General features: G+C 41.4%; 2 protein-coding genes across 2 annotated transcripts in view; one reads left to right on the top strand and one right to left on the bottom strand.

The window, feature by feature from the left end:
* LOC106149572 (opioid growth factor receptor-like) lies at window positions 1-795 on the bottom strand (the record flags this gene model as incomplete). Its single annotated transcript, XM_013518848.1, is given in 1 exon segment — window positions 1-795. A coding segment is annotated over 1 exon segment (208 nt), but the record flags the coding sequence as incomplete, so codon positions are not given.
* Smchd1 (structural maintenance of chromosomes flexible hinge domain containing 1) overlaps window positions 310-11,928 on the top strand; it is a 116,927-nt gene continuing 105,308 nt past the window's right edge. The window contains exon 1 of the mRNA XM_005373146.1: window positions 310-417. Coding sequence (XP_005373203.1) covers window positions 310-417 — 108 coding nt within the window. The remainder of the gene's footprint in view (window positions 418-11,928) is intronic.

Raw genomic sequence — 11,928 nt, 5'->3', positions numbered from 1 at the left:
CGGCCAGCCCGGCCTCGCAGGTGAGCTGCCCGGGAGGCCCTGCGCCGGCCCGACAGGTGTCCCCGGCTAGCCCCGCCGCCGCGGAGCCGCCCGCGTTAGGCTGCTCCCGAGCGAGTGCCGCGGGGAGAGCCTGCTGTGCGCTGCGAAGTCGGACTTTATAGCCGGCAGCTTGCTGCTGTTGCCTGAGCGTTTTAGGGATCGCGGCCATGCCCCGAATGAATCACATACAGCACTTTTTTAAAGCTATAAACGGCGCTTAGCCTCCGAGGAAGGCGAACTCGGAAGCAGTGTTTTGCCTTGAGTGGACTGATGGTTTTACAGCCGTCCCAGGGACAGAGCTCCACGGTTGCTGACATCATTGAAATGAAGATCGGTAGTGAAAAAGATTTGAGAGCAAGGAGTGTTGTGTGCACAGTCGTACAGCGAGTGACCAGAACTGTCCCTGACACACTGTAAATGCCTGCATTAGAATAGCTGATGAACGAGGGCAAAAACCTGTATAAACTGAGGATTTTCTCCTGTTCCTTCAGTGTATGGTCCCATTGTGTATTGGGAAGTAAGTGGTCATCGTTTTGGTCGAACGTATTCAGAACCATACCACAGAAGGGAAGATCTTCGTTTATTGTAAAAATATCTGCACGTTAAGAATATGGAAGCAGGGAGGAAAAATTAAACCTTTTACTCACTGTGAAAGTTAACTATAACCAGTGTTAGCACTTGGTATGTCTTTGCGACCTTCACACATACCCCTCTATCACTTTTTTTCCAGTTAATAGTGTCAGAAGTGTGTTTTAATGTAGATTTTCATAATAAAAATTAGAAGTGAGTAACATTTGATATTACTTTCAATGTTGTGATTTCAAGTGATGTTATGGTAAACATTTTTGAACACAGTCTTTTGTGTCTTTTTTATTATTACTATTATTTGCAATAGAGGGGATTGAATCCAGGGCTTGCACATTGAGGTACATACCCGTCATTATTATTATTATCATTATTATTATTATTATATTACTATATTTTTTAGAGACAGTGTCTCATTGTGTCTCTAAATTGCTCAGGCTGGGCTCAAATTACTATCCTGTTGCCTCAGCCTCCCAGACTACTGGAATTACAGGCGCATGCCACCATACCCAGCGTATTGTTTCTTTAGGAATATAATCCCCTGTATCAAAGTCAGGAACATGTTTAAAGCTCTTGATAAATAGTTTTTGTAGTTGATCTTTGCGTTTTTTTTTTGTTTTTTTTTTTTCTTTCCTCCCTTTCTGAGACAGTGTTTCACTATGCGGTTCAGGTTGGCTTTGAACTCACTGTGTAGCCCAGGCGGCCCCGAAACTCACAGTGACCTACCTGCCTCAGCCTCACTGAGTGCTGGGATTACAGGTGAACGCCACATGCCCACCTGCAGTTGATCTTAGCCAAAAGGCCGAGAAGTGATTGATGACATATTTTTCAATTGCTTTTTAAAAAGTTGTGCTAATTTATCCTCCTTCTAGAAATAAACTGTTTCCCTCTCCCTTCCCCCCTGTGAGATGTCTGAGTAACTTTCCTACATAGGAGAAGTATTACTATCTTTTTTTTTTTCTTTTTACAGAAATGAAAATTCACTCTTGGAGATGGCAGTGTAATCTAAATCACATAGTAAAAATTATTCAAACCCAGGACCCTTGTTCTTTACTTTATACTACTTTGCCTCCAGTGTGAAGAGAACAAAGTCAGAGACTAAAACTATCTGATTTCAAGACTAACTGTGCTAGAGTAAATAAGACAGAACAAAGTATTGATGTAACAGTTGAACGTTTTGTAGTGCTGGGGATTGAACCCAGTGCCTCACACATACTAAGCAGGCCCTTTACCACAGAGCTACATTCCCAACTAATTGAAATTGACAAGTAAAAATGGTGTATATATATTTAAAAACTATATTTGTGGTTACATGATGTTTTGATATGTATGAATAGTGGAATGTCTGAGTCAAAGTAACATTTGTTGATTGTTTTCTGTGTTGAGGACACTTAAAATGTATTTAACAATTTTCAGAGGTGTAATATGTTGCTGTTAACTACAGTTGCCATGAAGTACAGTAGTTCTCTCTCGGTTTTTTGGTTTTTGTTTGTTTGTTTTTTCGGTCTGTTTGAGACAGGGTCTCACTATGTAGTTCAGGCCAGCCTTGAGCTCACTTTGTAGCCCAGGCTGGCCTCGAGCTCACAACGATCCTCCTGCCTCAGCCTCCTGAGTGCTGGGATTACAGGCGTGTACTGCCATGCCTGGCTGTACAGTAGTTCTCTTGAACTTTTCTTTTTAATTTTTTTTTTCTGGGGGGGTTTCCAGTACCGGGAATCGAACTCAAGACCTTGCACTTGCCAGGCAGGCGCTGTGCCACTGAGCTAAATCCCCAGCCCCCTGAACTTTTCTTTATAACAGAAATTTTGTGTCCTTTAACCAGCATCTGTCTTCTTCCTTTTCTTCTCCACTTCACCTGTTCATCTCTGGTTCTCGCCATTTTAGTCTTTGTTTCTGTGAGTTCTTCCTCTTCACACCCCACATGTAAGTGAGGTCATACAGTTGCTCCCTGCCTTATTTCACTAAACATAAAGTCCTCCAGGTTCATCCATGTTGCTCCAAATGACAGGATTTTCTTTTGCAGGCTGAGTAGTACTCCGTGGTGTACAGATACGACATTTTCCTTATCCATTCCTTTGTGGGTGGACACTTAGGTTGATTCTATGTCTTCACTGTTGTGTGCCGGTATTACCAATATGTGATTTCATTTCCTTTGGCTATATATCCAGTGTGGTTGCTAGATTTGTGGGGTTGGCTTTTTTTTTTTTTTTTGGTGTTTTTTTGTTTTGTTTTTTTAAGACAGGGTCTCACTGTGTAGGCCAGGCTGGCCTTGAACTTGTGGGTGATTCTCATGCCTCAGCCTGTCAGGAGTGCTAGGGTTGTAGGTGTGTGCCACCATGCCTGGCTAAGTTTTTTTTTTTTTTTAGGAAGTTTCATAGTGTCTTTCCATAATAGCTATAGTAATTTATGTCCCACCAACCGTACTGTATACCAGGATTCCCTTTTTTCCACATCCTCACATACTTATTTTTTGTCTTTTTTCTAATAGGCATTTTGACTGTTGTGTGGTAATATTTTATTGTTTTACTTTCGCATTTCCCTGATAATTAGTGACTGAGTGTTTTTGTCATAATAGGTGTTGAACATTGGTAATACGAAAATCTGAAGTCTGGAGTGCTCCAGCCTCTGAAGCTTTTTGATGCTGACATGATACCACAAATAGAAATTCCATACCATGAAATTTTTTCATGCACATGATTATTAAAAATATCTACAGACTATATGTTACGAAACATAAAGGTCTTTGTGTTTCGATTTGGAGCTTATCCCCAAGATACCTCAGTATGTACAGTATATACAGACACTACCCAATCTGAAAAAAGCCCAAAATTCAAATCACTTTGGTCCCAGGCATTTTGGATGAGGTCATTTGTATGTTTTTTGAGAAATGTCTCTCTAGGCCCTTTGCCCACTTTTTTTTTTTTGAGACAGGGTCTTGCTATGGAGTTCAAAATGGCCTTGAGCTCACTTTGTAGCCCAGGCTGGTCTCGAACTCACAACGATCCTCCTGCCTCAGCCTCACGAGTGCTGGGGTTACAGGCATGTGCCACCACGCCCAGCTCTGCCCACTCTTTAATTGGTTTGTTTTCTTACTGTTGTGTTTTTTTTAATACAGTATATTCTTTAGAGTGGAGCTTTAACTAGTCGGCTTATGTTACATGAATTAATCTCTGTTCAAAAAAATATTTGTAGTAGTTGTAACAGTACAATATGTTAGAAATCACAAGTGGGGAAGGAAGGTAGATAATAGGATAGTAAGAAGATATCTGAAAAAGTTAATAATTTGGAGCTCGCTAGAAACTATTTCATATTATTAACATTAAGTCATAGTATCAACTTAAAGTTCCCAGTGGTCAAAACAAAGAAGGAAATATAATTAATACTTGACTTATAATGCCCTTTAAAACAAGGGAGCCAGGCATGGTGGCACATGTCTATAGTTCCAGCACTCTCGGGAGGCTGAGGCAGGAGAATTGCCATGAGTTTGAGGCAAAACCAGCCTGAATTACATAATGAGATCGTGTCTCAACAGACAAAAACGCTGACCACCCAAGTTTTGTAGCGATTTCTTATTCAGGCTCAGGGTAGGTGTTCCTGGTCTCTGGCTGTAGGAGTGCAGCTATCAGATCCACTGCCGCAGCGCCGATCACTAAGGCTGGTTTGCAGGATCCCAGAGGCAGGAGGGTTGGAGCTCTGACTCCGTGCATCCGTGGGTTACTGCTTTGGTGGCACGGGTGGAACTCGATCTCCTGCATGGGAAGCATGCAGGCTACCACTGAGCTACACCCTCAGCTCATGGGTGAATATTATGTGTTCACATTTTGTGGACTGCAAGTTAGCCTCTCATAAATATTTCTAAGATTTGGCTTTTGAGAGGAATTATATTGCAGGTAGTTTGAAGGTGATCTAAGGGTGTGGGGGTGTTTTGTATTGCCCATTAAAGACGTATTCATATGCTTTAAAAACTAACGCAGGAAAAGGCAAGGGTTTTTTGTTTGTTTTGTCTTTTTGTCTTTCTGAGACAGGGTTTTTGCTGTGCAGTTCAGGCTGGCTTTGAATTCACTTGGTAGTCCAGGCTTGCCTGGAATTTGCAAAGATCCTCCTGCCTCAGCCTCCCGAGTGCTGGGATTACAGGTGTGCCATGCCCAGCCAGGCAAGATTTTTCTCAGTATAGGTTTTTTTTGGGGGGGGTACTGGGAATTGAACTCAGGACCCTGCACTTGCCAGGCAGACACTGCACTGCTGAGCTATATCCTCAGCAAGATTGTTCTTATCAAAGTATAGAAAGGTCTGGGGCTGGGGATTTAGCTCAGCGGCAAAGCGCCTGCCTGGCAAGCGCAAGGTCGTGAGTTTGGTTCCCTGTACTGGAGAAAAACCAAAAAAAAAAAAAAAAAGTATAGAAAGGTCTAATAACAACTCCTGGGTGGAATGTCATACTGCTTTCGCAAACAGAACAACAGAGGAGTATGTCTGTATTCTAAGCCAAGGTAGTACAAATAAACAAAAAAGTTTGCATTTAAGATAGATGTTAGGGCCGGTGATATAGCTCAGTGGTACACATGCCTGCCTGGCAAGTGCAAGGTCTTGAGTTCAACTCCTGGTACCAAGAAAAGGTAGGTTTTAGACCAGAAACATGGAGAGAGGATATGATGTCTTGAGTAGAAGCATAATGACTAATGTAAAATGTTTAATTTACATTTCTCAAATATCAGAGCTATAAAATACTTTAAAAAATAAAGAATTAAGTAATTTTTATAGTTACAGATGAAGAAGAGAAACAAAATAGTTTATATGTTTTTGTTTTTTTTTAATAGCTTATATGTTTTAATGTATAATAGTATGCAGTGTTTATTAAGTGGAATTTGTGGCTTTTACGTGTAGCTCTGCTTCAGTGCAGGAAAACTCCAGCAGTGTTTAATTTAGGCTTGTTTGACTTTGGGTCAACCTTGTGGTGGCACAAAAGAGATAAGCATCTAGCAGAAGCCATACTTTGAATTTTGATCTTTTCCTAGGCCCGGAATATAAGCCATACAATACCATTTTTCACTTGTAGTACAGTATTCATAAAGTAGATGGAAAAAAAACTATATGAGCTGTTCAGTACTTTATTTTTTGAAGTATTGGGAATTGAATCCCAAGTCTCATACATGCCAGGTAAGTGCTCTGTCTCTGAGCTACATCTCTCACCGTCTTATTCTTTATTTTGAGACAAGGTCTCACTGGCTTGCCCAGGCTGACCTCGAGCTTGTGATTCTACTGTCTCAGCCTGCCAGAGTACTGGAATTACAGATGTGTCACCGTATTTGTCTCAACACTTTATTTTAAAATATGCCTTCTGTTAAGATGATTTTGCTCAGGGCTGGGGACATAGCTCAGCGGTATAGCACCTGCCTGGCGAGCGTGAAGCTCTGGGTTCAATTCCCAGTACCATCCCCCCAAAAGATTATTTTGCCCAATTATAGCTTAATACAAATCTTCTGAGTACATTTAACTCAGTTGTACTGAAGATTGCAATTTTTGTAATTGCTTGAAATTTGTGTGTGCTACCTAGAAAAATTCATGGAACAAGAATTTGAGAAGAAAAAAATTTACCTTTTTTTTTGTCATGAGTATTAAATGGAACAGTAGGGTTAAAAGGATTAAGGTAGGCAGGCCTAAGCTGTGTTCCATGGGGGAGGTCTATGAAATGTGTTTTTGACTGAATATTTTTCATTTATGCTTGTATTAGAAGTAATCCCATTGTAGAGGGACAGCTGTACAGTTTTTGCTGGGTAAAATCAGATCAGAATATTAACACATTTGTGAATGTTTGAAGAAGGAATAAGGTGTTGGTCTCCCTACTCTTAAAGATATATGGAGGGGCCAGGGGTATAGCTCAGCAGCACAGTGCCTGTTTGGCAAGCACAAGGTCCTGAGTTCTGTTCCCAGTACCAAAAACCAAACCAAAAAATGAACAGCTGGTGTGGTGGCATATACTTGTAAGCCAAGGACTTGGGAGGCTGAGGCAAAACCAGCCTAGGCTACATAGTAAGACCCTGTCTCACAAAGTAAACAAAAGATAAAGATGTATTGATAGAAGGCGTCTGTGTAAGGAGTGACAAGCTAGATGAAATATCTCAGCAATTTTCCTACAACAATCTTCCAAGAAAACTTAAAAATAATAGATTTGCTGGGTGTGGTGGCGCACACCTGTAATCCCAGCAGTTGGGAGGCTGAGGCAGGGGAATCGTTTGGAGCTCAAGGCCAACCTAAACTGCATAGTGAGACCCTGTCTCAAAAAAGACCAAAAAAAAAAAAAAATTATCAGGAGATTGCATGAGATAATTAGATATACTTTTCAGTTGTATGTTCATTTTAAATCATTTGCAGGTGGTTTTCCAATAACTATAAAAGCATATGTTATGGAGCCGGGAATGTAGTTCAGTGGCACAAATGCCTGCCTGGCAAGTGCAAGGTCCTGAATTTGAGTCCTAGTACCAAAAAAAAAAAAAAAGAAAAAAAAACATATGTTGTCTTGCAGGATACGGAAGCACATGATCTAACAATTGGGACAGTGTAGAATTTATTAAAAGGCAGTAATTAATAAGTAGATAGCCAGCCTGGTGTGGTGGCACACACCTGTAATCCCAGCACTCGGGAGGCTGAGGCTGGAGGATCTTTGAGAGTTCAAGACGAGCCTGGGCTACAAAGTGAGCTCAAGGTCAGCCTGAACTGCATACTGAAACCCTGTCTCAAAAAAAATAAAAGTAGATAGCCATTGTGGTGGTATGTTCCTGTGATCACAACACTTGGAGGGTGGTCACAAGTTTGAACCCAGCCTGGGCAACTTTGCAAGAACTTGCCTCAAAAAAACAAAAAATAAAAAGGTTTGGGGATGTAGCTCAATGTGAAGGCCATAGGTTCAATACCTACCACCGCCAGCAAACAAAAAAACTAACTGCTCCGTTTGTATAGAAACCTAATAAATATCTAGACCAACCATGGCAGTGGTGCATGCTGGTAATCCCAGCTATTTAGGAAGTTGAGACAGGAGAATCAAAAGATTGAGGCCAGCCTTGGCAACATAAGATCCTGTCCCCATTCCAGCCCCTTCCAAATCTGTAAGATCAATTTCTGTGTCTTATCCCCATTTAATTTGTATCCAGGGCTTCATTTTTGTAGGGTAGAATTGCATAAGAAAGAAGTAAAAGGTTGCTGAAGTATGCCAAATTGTTTTCTAATATGGTTGTACAGTGCTAATCCTGTCAGCAATGTGTAGGCTTCTAATTGCTTTAATGGAAGTCTACCCTTTAAAGGGATCAGAATTTAAAATTTTATCTGTCTGATGGAGTGGTATGAAGTTATTTTAATGTCTCTGAAAACTAGTGAGATAGTACAGCTTTTCATATTTCTAGTCTTTTCTGGAACGGAAAATGCCTGCCCCGCAGCCAGGGTAGTTTAGTTTCTTAGTTGCCCAGGTAATAGTTCCTGTTCCAGTCCTGGCTGCTCCTGTCTCTTAGAAACCGCTAGTCACTGTGATGCGCACTGTATAAACTGACAAGCCATCCTGCCTCTGTTTTTGGTGCTTGCTTATCCCATATAAGCCCTAGACCACCAGAGATTGGGGCCTGATATTCTGGGAATGATCCAGATCAGTGGTCAGTGATCAGTGCTCATCATGTAAATAAAACTGTCTCTAAATCTTGGGTGTCTTTTCGGTGCTTTTGCTTGCTTGCCGTTGCCTTCCTTTTGGCTTTCAAGATTTGTCTTTTCAGAAATTCTTTCCTACCTTTTCAAAATTACCTCCCTCTATTATTTTCACTCTCTGTTTTGGCTTGTGTTGGATGTCCCCTCAGTGCCTCATGCACTTTTAGGTGGGTCTTTCTTGTGGCCAGCTGAATCTAGAGTTTGTGATTGAGTTGTAGTCAGTGCTGGGATTAAGGATGAGTGATTGCTGGATCAGTCCACAGATTGGATTGGCACTGCTCTAATCTCAAAAGTCTGGATAAGATAAAAGGGGCAGAAAAAGAGGCTTGTTTTTCCCCCTCCTTTCTCTTACCCTGCCACACTACCTTGCCTTAGGGCAGCTGGTTATGGACTGAAACTTCCATAAACTGTAAGCTGAATAAACCTTTTCCCCTTTAGCATTAGTTGTTGGGTACTTTGACCCAGCAACAAGAGAAAAGTAACTAAGATACCCTCTTTATTGTTCCACTCCCCACCCCCTTAATACGGAGCAGACCCTCTACTACTGAGCTGACCCTCTACTATTGAGCTGTATCCCCAATACTTTCGTTTTTGAGAAAGTCTCAGTCAGTGTCCTAGGCTGACCCCAAATTTGAGATCCTCCTGCCTCAGTATTTTGAGTAGTGGGATTACAGGTATACACTGCCACACCTGGCTCATCTGTGCTCTTTTATGGTGTCTCTTAACTTGTTTTATCTCCTTATATATTTGGGACACCAGAAGTTATCTTCAAAGACTGGGTTAGATTTAGGTTCAGTTTCTTTCAGTCCTGAGACAAAGAGTACATTGTAGGTAGTGCTAGTTACTTCATATGAAATCACGTCAGGCATAATATGTGTGTGTTTCACCCGGACTGTTCCCCTAGATTCACCTGGACTATTCCAGAATAAAATTTTGATCTAATAGTTCATCTGCTGATGGTGATAATTCTGATTTACGTTGTAGTGGATTGATAACTTGTGGGCAACCTATAACCCCCAGCTAAACTGAGTACCTGTGGTGCTGGGTGTAGGAGCCCCACCTGGGGATTGTTGCCAGCAGCATAAGAGGCAGAGCTGGAGAAGGAGAAAGGCTGTTGGGAGCTGGTGGAAGCTGTAAGGAGCTGTTCGTTTTGGGGGAGCTCGTCATGCTGGCTTTCCTGATGAACTTGGCTGTTTTCATCCTTGAGGAGCTTGGGACCTTGTTGGCACTGAGAATAGCTTAGGTTCACTTCGGGGGAGCTCTGGTCCTCATTTTGAGCATTGCTTCCTGTGCACTGCGGGTCTTCTGGAGAAGCTCGCTGCATTGGCTTCCCTGATGGGAACTCAGTCATCTTGATCATCGGAGGAGCTCGGGGCCTCACTGTTGCTGAGGATGGCTGTGGTACCTTTCAGGGAGCTCTGGTTCTTCTGAGCGTTGCTTCCTGGCTCCAGTGCAGATCCATCAGCCTGGTAGCACTGATCCTTCATCCCCCTGGCACAGACTTCCTAGATTCCACCACTGACCTTTGGGCCTTCCCAGCACAGATCCATGAAACAGGCCTGCATGAGATACTGTTATGGGCTCTGGGCCTCCAGTTGGACTTGTGGGAGGCATTGTTATGAGCTCTTGGTCTTAAGCTGGACTCAAGCAGGCCATTTCTGTGGGATCCAGGCCCTCAGCTGGATTCCTTGGTCTTAGTATGTGGACAGATTTCCTGCACTCTTTTGTATATCACTCTTTGGGCAATTATTATAAATAATCGTAAAAATATGTGTCTTGTATTATATTGCTTCACTTTGAAAAAATATTCCCCGAAACCAACACAAAATTGGTACCGGGAGAGTGGGGTTATTGTTGTGATGTTGCCTGCTGTGTGACTTAAGAACCTTCGGAGTTAATTTGGAAATGTTTTGAGAGACTGGCCAAAGAGGCAGCCCTTATATGCTGCAAACTGTATTGGAAACTCTGATTGGAGCCTGGAAAATCAGGGTACTGATGGAAATGCTACCAATTAAGATGAAGCTCAGGGCTGGGGATTTAGCTCAGCGGCAGAGTGCCCTGGCAAGCACAAGGTTGTGAGTTCGATTCCCAGTACTGGGGAAAAGAGAGGGGAAAAAAAAAAAAAAAAGGTGCCGCTCAGGACGCTTCAGCTGAGAAGGACTGCATTGGCTGCTGGATCCCAGGTAGTATATTGTGCTTTGGCAGAAGTTGGTCTGCAGTTTACTTGTGTTTAGAAATACTGCCTGGTTGGCGAAACAGAATTTCAGTGTAGTCTATTGTTGGGACAGTTGCATGGTTACTGTTGAGAGCTTTTGGCCAGATCTATGTTTGAAATTAAGAGCAAAAAGCCAGTAGTATGATATGAAATACTTGGCCAGAGGGGTGGTGGTAATGGAGCTTTGGGTTGCAAGGATGAAATAGAGGAAAATGTGATTGCTAAGAATAGGACAATGAAAAAATGAACTGAAAAAATGAAAAATGAACTTTTACCTGAAGATGAGTGTATTTGAATTGCAGGAGATCCCTATTTTTTAGTCTTGCCATACATTGTAAAGGTTAACGGGAAGTAAGGACTGTGATTGTAATAGTTCTGTTAATGTTTTTGTGTTGTTTTTAGATACATGTTTGTAATCGGGTTAATTAATCAAAAGTATTGTCTCCCCCCACACACACACCGGGAATCGAACTCACGACCTCTTGCTTGCCAGGCAGGCGCTGTGCCGCTGAGCTAAATCCCCAGACCCAAAGTACTGTCTTTTAACCTTTAATTTTGGTGATTTTCCCTGTATTTATGACATACAGTTCTTTAAACAACTAATTGCTTCATCAACTATGACTGTGTGGTTATCCTGAAATACAGTTGGTACAGGAAAGACAGGATAGTTGATTTTACTCTTTAAATTTGTCAGTATTCAGTACCCTAGTTAATTCTAGGAATGACCAAAAGGGTGTCAGTATTAAGGTTTGAGTCTCATTGGTCTAGTTTTTTTCAAGTGGGAAGTTTGGTCTAGATTAGCTAGTGTGTACCTGAAGCAGAAACCTCTCCTGACTGTACACTGTTGTGTTGTTTCATTTTAGGCAGTGTATGTGTCTTTTAAATTTAAATGAGAATGTTAACTCACTTTTCTCACTCTCATTTCTTAACGTATTCATTGATCATTTTTATTTTTTTCTTTTTAATTATTTATCCTTTTTCACTTTCTATTACTAACCTTTGCCACTTTTTCATCATCATCTCCTTTTTTTGTTTTTCTGAGACAGGGTCTCACTATATAGTCCAGGCTGGCCTTGAACTCGCTATGTAACCCAGGCTGGCCTGAACTTCAGGCGAACCTGCTTCAACCCGCCAAGTCTGGGGTTAAAGGCGGGCACCAACACACTCAGTGGATTGATCTTCTTGATTTTTGTTTCTTTCAATTTCATCCTGTAATTCATAATTTCTGAAAGATGTATTTAATATATATTTTAATCAGTACATGATTATGTTCATTTGATGAATCATTTCATTCATGATTAATTTCATAATTTACTTTAATGTTTTAAAGTTATCCTTTTGAAAGGGATTATAGTAGATGTAAAGATTCTTTAATACAGATATTCTCCATAGCATGGCTGTTC

The sequence above is a fragment of the Chinchilla lanigera genome, unplaced genomic scaffold (assembly GCF_000276665.1).
Source record: "Chinchilla lanigera isolate Chin_1 unplaced genomic scaffold, ChiLan1.0 scaffold00001, whole genome shotgun sequence".
Taxonomy (NCBI): domain Eukaryota; kingdom Metazoa; phylum Chordata; class Mammalia; order Rodentia; family Chinchillidae; genus Chinchilla; species Chinchilla lanigera.
This window is presented reverse-complemented; position numbering and strand designations above follow the sequence as displayed.